Genomic DNA, 10,267 nt, shown 5'->3' on the forward strand with positions numbered 1-10,267 from the left:
GGGGATCGAACCGGAACAGCAGAGGCTGCGGGCAGCTTCGCAACCCAGCGCTCAACCGCTGCGCCACCGGGGAGGCCCAATAAATAAATATTTTTAAAAAATCTGATATTTAAAAAAAAAGTTCATATTAGTGATTATCTAGACCAGCCCCTGGGATCTGATAAACATCAAATGTACTTCTTTTCTTTTCTTTTTTAAAAGATTTATTTATTTATGCATACAAGAACCGGGGTATAGGCCAGAGGTTTGGGGGCGGGGTGAAAGGATTCACCAGCGACAGAGTGGGGAGCAGAATGGGCAGACTGACTGAAATACACTGCTGAGGGGAGCAGCGGGAGAGACAGGAGAGGTCTGCTGTGCCATATGGGTCACTTCCCTGACCAGGAATTGATCTCATGCTGCAGCAGCTGTGGATAGCTTCATAGGTTGTGTTTTAACCCCTTGCGCCACCAGGGAGGCCCCAAATGTACTTTTGTCACAATTGTTAATGCCCCTGGGAGTGGTGAGAGGCTCCGCCTGACCGAAGGGGTCCCCAGGAGCCACCTGGTCTGTGGGTTTGGGGAGCTTCCTGCATCACGATTCTGAGCACCTACCACAGAAGACAGAATCTGAAAGATGGCAGAGTCATGCCTCACCCATGGCCCAGCCATATATCAAATAATGGGACTAACTACAATAATGTAATTAACTCTGCCAGATAGCCATTTATTCAAATACAAGTCTAATTTATTTGAAAATCAAAGCATAATCTACCTACAGTAAAATGCCTAAATCATAAGTATTCAGCCTGATGATCTTTGACACTTATATCCACCCCCATGACAGACGTGTGCAGAAGAGGACGAGACCTCCCCTGCCTTCTGTCTCTGTAGATGAGTTTCACAGGTTGTTACACCTCGTACAGATGGAATCATACGGAATGGGCTCGTTTGCACCTGGCGTCCTTTACTCTATATTCTGTGAGATTGATCCCTGTTGCCCTGTGTATGGCACTTTGTTAGCTTTTAGCGCAGTGCAGTCCCATTATTTGAATGAAGGGCATGTGGATTGTTTCCAGTTTCTGGCTGAGTACACCTCTAGAAGTGTGCTGGACGTGACCTCAGAGTGCACTTGCATTGTTTCCTTCAGCGTGTTATCTGGGGCAGAATTATGGGACACAGGCTGGCGTGTGATGAGTCTGAGCAGAGGCTGGCCGGCAGTTTCCCCGATTGACCCTCCAGCCTGTAGCAGAGCTCCAGTTGTCCCCCATCCTCTGTGATACTTAGTTACCCATTTTCAGTTTTAGCCCAGTGGTGTGAAGTGGAATGTTCTCTGTGGATATGGGGGCTCCCTGGGCCCTGGAGTGGGAATAGGCTGAGCACTTGCATTGGGATGGGGACACTTTATTTTTTTTTATTTTTATTTTTTTGAAGATTTATTTATGCATACAAGAACTGGGGTACAGGCCAGAGGTGTGGGGGGTAAGAGGATTCACCAGAGACAGAGCAGGGTGCAGAACAGGTCGACTGACTGAAATATACTGCTGAGGGGAGCAGCAGGCGAGATAGGAGAGGTCTGCTGCACCATGTGGGTAGCTCCCTGGCCAGGGATCGAACTCGTGCTGCAGTGGCTGCAGATAGCTTCATAGGTTGCGTCTTAACCCCTGCACCACCAGGGAGGCCCCATGGGGTGGGGGCACTTTAGCTCACAACTGTGGGTGCTGAGTTGTAAACATTTTGCCCTTCTGAAGGTTTTCCACCTCCATCACTGGAAAGCACAGCTGAGGAGTCTCCTAATGGCAAGGCCAAGGGACCCACAGAGCTCTGTGGGGCTGGAAAGGGGAAGTGTAGAGGAAGAGGGTGGGTGAGCAGGGCCCAGAAGCCCAGGACCAGGTCCCTGCTCACCTCCTTCCTTTGTTTGCTCCCAGCCGGCCATTGCCCCAACCCAGGCATTTCAGTGGGCGCGGTGCGCACAGGGTCCCGCTTTGGCCTCGGGGACAAGGTCAGCTACCGCTGCTCCTCGAACTTGGTGCTGACCGGGTCTGCGGAGCGGGAGTGCCAGAGTAACGGGGTCTGGAGTGGAACGGAGCCCATCTGCCGCCGTGAGTAGCCACCCTGAACCTCCCAAGACATTGGGCACCCCACCCCTGGCCCCGGCTGATCCCCGACTCTCCACAGAGCCCTACTCTTATGACTTTCCTGAGGATGTGGCCCCTGCCCTGGGTACCTCCTTCTCTCACCTGCTTGGAGTTACCAATCCCACCCAGAAGAAGGACGGTGAGTGCTTGAGGCAGAGGCAGCAGGTACTGGGCCTGGGCTGGAGCAGTGGATGGGCACCTGGGAGCCTAGATGGGCTCCTGTAGGGCTGCACTGACAGAAAGGGAGGGTGGGAGGCCTGACCAGCCCCCTTGGCAAGAGAGCGGGTAGGAGTTGGTGATCTGAATCCAACCCTTCCGCATTTCTCCCAGAAAATCTGGGTCGCAAAATCCAAATCCAGCGCTCCGGTCACCTGAACCTCTATCTGCTCCTGGATGCCTCTCAGAGCGTGGCGAAAGACTTTCACATCTTCAAGGACAGCGCCTACCTCATGGTGGACAGGGTCAGGACATAGGAGCTTGCATGCAGAAGAAGCCCTCCTGTGGCTTCTGTCTTTCTCTCTTGCCTTCCTTTCCTTAGAATCCCACAGACAGCCCACCTCCTCCAGGAAGTCTTTCCAGATTATATGCATGCCAGCCAGGAATCACAGATTCAATTTATAAGGTCTTAATTTTCATTCCCAAAACACCACAATGGCACCTACTGTGTGTCAGGGACTATGTTGGGTGACCAAGATGAACAAGGCCTAGATCCTGCTAAGAATTCATCTAGAACAGTGATCTTCACAGAGGGGTACACAGAATCACCCACTGAGTGGGTCTTGGTCCTGCTCTCTTCCTCCTCCAGGGCCCTTTTCTTGCTCTGTTACCATCTCCCCTTTGGTTTCGGGGCCCTCACACTGCTTTTCACGTGCCCTGCACAGCTCTTCAGCTTTGAGATCAATGTTAGTGTCGCCATTATCACCTTTGCATCAAGACCCAAAGTCATCATATCTGTCCTGCAAGGCAAATCCCAGGATGAGACCGAAGTGCTCTATAGTCTGGAGAACGTCGACTATAAAGGTATGGTTGTCATCAGACAAAGGGAGGTGGGGCGAGTGCTTCCTGCCTGCTGATGGATTCTGGATAAGTTAGAGAGAAAGTGAGGTCCCTGGGTGGCAGTCAAGTCCCAGGTGGAGGTGGCTCCAAGTCAGGCAAGGGTTGGGGGGTGGTGTCACAGTTGCCACCTACTTGTGGCTTTTTCTAATGTCCCACTCATCTGCACATTCCACAGACCAAGCTTCCTGGGGCCCCAACCACATGGGCTCAAAATGAGTCTCCTCATGTCGTTATAAAACTTCCTGGGGTGGTAGGATAGCCCAAACACCCCAAGTTCTTCAAAAACCCCATTTTTGAATCTTGGGATTTGAGTGGCCTTGAGGGGGGCTATGCAATGAGCATTTCTATGAGGAAAGTCTTCTAATGTTGGAATGGGCAGTGATACCAAATCTTTGCCTGGATAGTGAAGATCTGAGTTTGTCAAACCAGTTGATAGATGCACTTCCAATGGTGGCGGGAAATAGCGACTTCTTTCTCCCAAGTGGTTAAGTATGGAGTTCCTAAGAGACCCTTTCTCCTTTGCATATTCCAGACCATGAAAATGGAACCGGGACCAACATTTACGAGGCCCTGAACGCTGTCTTTCTCATGATGAATAACCAAATGGACCGCCTTGGCATGACCACAGCGGCCTGGCGGGAAATCCGACATGCCATCATCCTCCTGACCGATGGTGGGTATCATGGTCTCTGCAGTGAGTCTGGCAGAGTGGAAGGAACAGGGACACAGAGGAACCTGCCTCCTCTTTCTCCTTTTGCCACTTTGGGTCTCAGATCCTTCCCTCCCTCCCTCCCTCCTTCCCTCCCTCCCTCCCTTCCTTCCTTCCTTCCGATTTATCTTATTTATTAATGCAAACAAGAGCTGGGGTGTAGGCCGGAGGTGTGGGAGGAGGATGGGTGAGAGGATTCACCAGAGACAGTGGGGAGCAGAACAGGTGGATCCACTGAAATACACTGCTGAGGGGAGCAGCGGGCGAGACAGGAGAGGTCTGCTGCGCCATGTGGGAAGCTCCCTGGCCTGGGATCAAACTCATGCTGCAGTGGCTGCGGATAGCTTCATAGTGCTGAGACTTAGCCCCTTAAGCCACCAAGGAGGCCCACAGACTCCTTTTCTAGAGTGGAAACAGTACTGATGACAATGACAGAAGTGCCAATAACAAGAATGATGATAATGGCAGTTTCCCTTCACTCCCCACAGATTTTCATGGACGTGCTTTGTGATTATATGTGTATATATTTGGGGGCAAGGATTGGGTCCTCTGAAAAAGAATTCAGCATTCCCATTCATCCAGCACACAAGTTTATTAAGGAAAGGGGAACAAGGAAAGAGAGACTCCTGCATGGACACAAGTGGGCAGGAGCTGCTGCTTTGTGATGATAAATGGTGGTGGTTGTCATCACCTGAGCCGTGCCCTAGGGTGAGCTGGATGGGGAGGCACGGATCCCAAGCAATGATGTTGCAAGAAGGTGGCCTGTGGAGTGGATCTGGGCTCTGTCAGTTATCACTTGATTTCCGCCCCCAAATTCATAATCCCTCCAGAACTAAGTTTTCTTGTCTATCAAATGAGGGCAGGGCCTCCCTGGTGGTGCAGGTGGTTGAGCGCAGCGCTGCGAAGCTGTCTGCAGCCTCTGCAGCACGGGTTTGATCCTGCCCAGCCGGGGGGCTACCCACATGGCACAGCAGACCTCTCCTGTCTCACTTGCTGCTCCCCTCAGCAGTGTGTTTCATCAGTCTGCCTGCTCTGTTCCCAGCTCTGTCTCTAGTGAATCCTCTCACCCTCCCGCGCCTCTGGCCTGTACCCCAGTTCTTGTAGGCATGAATAAATAAATCTTTAAAAAAATTTAAAAAAATGAAGGCACCCATACTTCCTGGGGCTTTATGAGAGTTAAATAAGATAAAGAATCTGAGACTCGTGGCCCAGTGCTTGGATTGTAGAGAATTTCAGTAAAAAACATATCTTTAAAGTTGAGTAGGAAGCAGGGGTGGGGGGCCAGGGTGTGTCTTCCCCTGCTGCAGGCTGTGGGAGCCTGACACATCCACCCAGATGAATAATTCTCTCCTGTCCTAGGAAAGTCCAACATGGGTGGCTCTCCCAAGCTGGCTGTCGACAACATCAAAGAGATCTTGAACATCCACCAGAACAGGGAAGACTATCTAGGTGAGCCTCTGCCCCATGCTCCTGCATGCCATCCCTGCAGGGGGGCACAAGATCCTCAGCCATGGGCTCCAGCATCTTTCTTCCTATCCAGATGCCCCCCCCCCCCGCTCCGCCCCCGCTGCGTCATTCTGTGTGAAGGCAGCAGTGTCAAACTGTTGCCCATGAGTGAGACCTTGGCCTCATCTTCCACGGGCTGTGGGCTTGGGCAGTTCCATTTGTCAGAGAGGAATGGCACTAGGACTCCCCTCCCGGCTGAATGGGCCAGTGCTCAGATATTGCCTGGTGCAGAGAAAGTCAAAGTCAGCCTCCTCCTCATTGTCCTCATCCGCAGTCTCCAACCCCTCAGGTTCATGAACCTCTTCAGGAAGAAGAGGCCCAGCTTGCTCCTGGGGACCGTCCCTGGCACTTCCTCTTTCAGCAGCACAGGTGTCTAACTGGAGCTGGGCCAGCTGCAGAAAGGCACAAGTCCTCAGGTGCAGACTAAACAAGGGTTGCACTCAACTTTTTATTTTTATAAGGGAAAGTCTTTTTATTTACTTTTTATTCTGTTAACAACACTAGATATAATTCAGGGGAATAGGTTCACACCTCCTCAGCTGTAAGTCACCACACCACACCCACACACAGCACCCATTATCCGTCACCCTAGGCCACTGGGTCCCTGCCCCCTGTGCTGATCTTTGACTAGAAGAGAATTTCAATAGAAGTCCAAGGGAAGCCAGGTGTTTGTGAGTTTCCAAGTTTCACTTTCCCCTGTTGTCCTCTTTACAACTCTGACCTAAGGAAAACAAAAGCCAAACTCCTTAATTCCTTACCAGCACCGGGCCAGGATTAAATGCTGAAAAACACTTCAGGAAAAAGAAACAGAAACTGAAGGGAAATGGTGCAAAGAGAGCTCATGAGGCATGACTGCCCACTGGATGGCTTCCTGTGGGAAGACTTTCCTCAAGTCTAGCTGAGTGTCTTCTCGCTTCACACAACACAGGGCCCTCGGGGAGCAAAAACGGGCCCTGAGGCGGCCAAGGAGTGGGAGAAGACTGGACTCTCTTGGCCACCCTGGACGATTCTGACTGTTACCCACGCTTGCCTGGGAGTTGTGTGGGCCCAGTTTCTCCAGTGGGGAGAGATGGTTCCGGCCTCCCCTCCCAGAACCTACATTTTATGGAAGAAGACCCAATCTGGTTTTGCCTCCATTCTACACTCATGAATTCTTTTTATCCATTTAGCCATTTCATAGTTCTTACTGAGAACCTCTCCTGGGCCAGACATAGAGCCAAGGATTCGACTGTGAAATAAAAAACCGAAATGCCTGCTGGCATGGGGGTGTCATCCGGAAGGGGCAGTGCGCTGGTTGGCTAAGGATAACACAATAACTTACATAAACATGGATGGCTTAGGACAACAGAGACACATTTTTCTTCTGCACATGTTTCTGGTTATGGCAGGGCCAGACACCCGCTGGAGGCTCTAGGGAAGAGACTTCCCTGCTGCTTCTAGCCTTCGGTGGCCCCCTACACTCTGGTTTGTAGCAGGATAACCCAAGCACCTCTGTTCTCACATCACCGGCTTTCTCTCTGCTTTTCATGGTATTCTCTCTGTGTTTGTGCACAAATTTCCCCTTCTCATAAGGGTGTCAGTCATTGGCTAAACCAGGTGCATAAGAAATGTGCATAGAGCGGTGGGCAGCGATGCGTGCTCAGGCACAGGTGAAGCAGGGACTGATGACCATGGCTGGGCATGCGGTTTGTTTGTTTCAAAGATTTATTTATGCATACAAGAACTGGGGTGCAGACCAGAGGTGCGGGGGGTGAGAGGATTCACCAGAGACAAAAGTGGGAAGCAGAACTGGCGTATTTACTGAAATGCACCACTGAGGGGAGCAGCTGGTGAGACAGGAGATGTCTACCATGCCATGTAGTCTAGCTCCCTGGCAGGGGATCAAACTCATGTCGCAATGGCTGGCAATAGCTTGATAGTGCTGAGACTTTAACCCCTGCGTCACCAGGGAGTCCCAGGGCATGCTGTTTTAATAGGGAGGCCAGGGAAGGCCTTGTCGAGACAGTGACATTTGAGTTGACTTAAAAATGTAAGAAAGTGAATCAGGTGAACAGTCTGGGGGAGGAGGAAATCAGGCAGAGAGGTTCACCTTGTGCAATGGGCCTGAGGTGGGACAGTGTCTGCAAATTTGACTTCAAATTGCTGTGTGACTAGAAGAGAGTGAATAGTGTAATGGTAGGAAATGAGGTAGCAGGGGTAGGGGTTCACTTTGTAGGATGGGATGGATTCCAAATTATAGCTTGTCCTGCGGCAGGCCCTCAGTCACGCGTCTGGTGGTTTCTTTTTCCTCATAGACATCTATGCCATTGGGGTGGGCAAGATAGATGTGGACTGGAAAGAACTGAATGATCTGGGGTCCAAGAAGGATGGCGAGAGGCATGCCTTCATCCTGCAGGATGCAGACGCTCTGCACCAGGTGTTCGAGCACATGCTGGGTGAGTCCGCTGTGTCCTCCCTGGAGTGGGCTGGGTGGTGAGGACCCAGCAGGGCCCAGGCTGGCCTGCGCACCCTACCCCTCACCCACGTCCTTCCCCATCTGCTCCTCACACCCACAGATGTCTCCAAGCTCACAGACACCATCTGTGGGGTGGGGAACATGTCAGCCAATGCCTCTGATCAGGAGAGGGCACCCTGGCATGTCACTATTAAGGTACCAGGAGGAGGGATGGGGCTTGGATCCCAGGGGTGAGAGCTGCCATGGGCGGTCCCTGAAGATCACCTGTTCCCCTGCAGCCCAAGAGCAAGGCAACCTGCCGGGGCTCCCTCATCTCGGACCAGTGGGTTCTGACAGCGGCCCACTGCTTCAACTCTGCTGATAACCAGTCCCTGTGGAGGGTCAACGTGGGTAAGGCAGGGCCCACGCCAGGTTTCTGGCCCCACGGCCGGAGTTTTCACCCCTTGCCCCTGGCTTCTGGTCCCCTCAGGAGCCCTGGTCCAGTCTAATTCACCATATTGTTCCCAGGGGACCCTAACTCCCAGAGGGGCAAAGAATTCCAAATTGAGAAGGCAGTGATCTCCCAGGAGTTCAATGCTCGTGCCAAAAAAAATCAGGGAATACTGGAGTTTTATGGTGATGACATTGCCCTGCTGAAGCTGACTCAGAAAGTAAAGATGTCTACCCATGCCAGGTGCGGGGCCTGCGATAGGAGGGCGCCCTCCTGGGGAGAGTGCTCTGGGAGGTCCCAGAGAAGGGGATACCCAGGTCAGGCCTGTGTGACCCTTGCCTTCTTCCCAGGCCCATCTGCCTCCCCTGCACTGTGGAGGCCAATCTGGCTCTGCGGAGACCCCCAGGAAGCTCCTGCCGAAACCATGGTGAGGGCCATGAGGAACTGGGGCAAGAGCTGGGGTGGGAGTCTGGGGGAACAGCACCAACACCCCCTCTCCTTGACTGCAGAGAGTGAACTTCTGAACCAACTGAGCATTCCTGCTCATTTTGTGGCCTTGGATGGGAGCAGACTGAATATTAACCTCAAGACAGGGACAGAGGTGAGGCTCGGCTTGAGGTGCTGGGGAGTGGGTGGTGGGCTTCCCCTGTGGGAATGACTCTTGCTCTTGCTCCAGCTGCTTTCTTCATCTGACCCCGAGACACCTGTCCTCCCCGGCCTAGCTGGCCTGCTGGGTGTCGCTGGGTCAGCTCATTGCATCCCTCTCTTCTGCTCCACCCCCATTGCAGAGGGCGAACTGTATCAAGGCCGTCTCCCAAGACCAAACCTCATTCCCTGGCTTGACAGATGTCACAGAGGTGGTGACAGACCAGTTCCTATGCAGTGGGACTCAGAACGATGACAATCCCTGCCAGGGTGAGACCCCCAGCCCCTAAAAATCCCGTGAAAGCCACGGGTGTGCCTATGCCCAGAGGCCAGGACATGGGGCGGAAGGGCACTGCCATGATGGCAGGGAGGAGGCCAGTGGGGGTAACACTGTCTCCTATCTCTCTCCTTCCTGGCAGGAGAATCTGGGGGAGCAGTTTTCCTTGAGCGGAGATTCCGGTTTTTTCAGGTGAGAAGGGTAAAGCTCAAAGGACTGGAGTTACAGGATCTTAGGGGAAGAAGCGAGGCCTTTGAAGGAGCCAGAGAGGTTGGGGCTGGGAGCTGGGCTGCGGCTGCCTCCTATCCCATCTGCTCCTTCGTGCAGGTGGGCCTGATAAGCTGGGGTCTCTACAACCCCTGCGAATCCTCTCCCAACTCCCGCAAGAGGGCACCTGCGAACAGAATCCCGCCCCCGCGAGATTTCCACATCAACCTCTTCCGCTTGCAGCCCTGGCTGAGGAAGAACCTGGAAGGTGTCCTCAACTTTTTGCCTCTCTGAGGGTGGCCACTGGCCCTTTGCGGTCCTGCTGGTATCTGCCAGCCGCCTCCTCTGCCTGAGAATTTCTCCCCTCAGGCCTCTCAACCCATGCTGGCTCCTAGCTCTGAGTGAATCCCGCCTCCGCCTCTGGGGAGCAGCACCTCCAACCTGGGGAATCCCCAGAGGTCCTGTCAGCACCCCTGGCCTTCCTCCACTCTCACTCTGACGGGGAATTTCCCAGTTATGAAATTAATAAAATCAATGACTTCCACATCTGTCTGCGCCTCTGCCTGGGGACTGGCCATGAGGGAGGTGAAGGCCGGAATGATTCCAGGAACTGCAGCAAGGCAGGTCAGGGACCTGCTGGACAAACAGAGGCTGGACTCCGCTCTGTGCAAGAGTCAACAGGGGAGCAAGTTGGGACTGTATTTCTGGTCTCTAAGGGGGCAGTCAGGGCTCGCTGGCGGTGGGGGAGGGGAGGCCGAGCGGAGGTGCTGGAGGGGAGTCCTGGACTTTGGGCAGCAAAGGGTGGAGACTTAGGCAGTTTGTTTCCTTGTCTGAACACTCCCGCGAGTGGGACCCTCCCGCTAGGG

At 53.1% G+C, this 10,267-nt stretch overlaps 1 protein-coding gene across 1 annotated transcript in view; it reads left to right on the forward strand.

The window, feature by feature from the left end:
- C2 (complement C2) overlaps positions 1–9,963 on the forward strand; it is a 40,806-nt gene extending 30,843 nt beyond the window's left edge. Inside the window, exons 5-19 of the mRNA XM_037519430.2 lie at positions 1,907–2,080; positions 2,157–2,255; positions 2,447–2,577; positions 2,998–3,136; positions 3,705–3,845; positions 5,241–5,330; positions 7,682–7,822; positions 7,943–8,037; positions 8,121–8,232; positions 8,350–8,515; positions 8,623–8,699; positions 8,782–8,873; positions 9,061–9,187; positions 9,337–9,386; positions 9,522–9,963. Coding sequence (XP_037375327.1) covers positions 1,907–2,080; positions 2,157–2,255; positions 2,447–2,577; positions 2,998–3,136; positions 3,705–3,845; positions 5,241–5,330; positions 7,682–7,822; positions 7,943–8,037; positions 8,121–8,232; positions 8,350–8,515; positions 8,623–8,699; positions 8,782–8,873; positions 9,061–9,187; positions 9,337–9,386; positions 9,522–9,695 — 1,808 coding nt within the window. The 3' untranslated portion in view covers positions 9,696–9,963. The remainder of the gene's footprint in view (positions 1–1,906; positions 2,081–2,156; positions 2,256–2,446; positions 2,578–2,997; positions 3,137–3,704; positions 3,846–5,240; positions 5,331–7,681; positions 7,823–7,942; positions 8,038–8,120; positions 8,233–8,349; positions 8,516–8,622; positions 8,700–8,781; positions 8,874–9,060; positions 9,188–9,336; positions 9,387–9,521) is intronic.
- The last annotated feature ends 304 nt before the right edge of the window (positions 9,964–10,267 follow it).

The sequence above is a fragment of the Talpa occidentalis genome, unplaced genomic scaffold (genome assembly GCF_014898055.3).
Source record: "Talpa occidentalis isolate TD23 unplaced genomic scaffold, MPIMG_talOcc4v2.1 talOcc4.2, whole genome shotgun sequence".
In the NCBI taxonomy this organism is placed as follows: domain Eukaryota; kingdom Metazoa; phylum Chordata; class Mammalia; order Eulipotyphla; family Talpidae; genus Talpa; species Talpa occidentalis.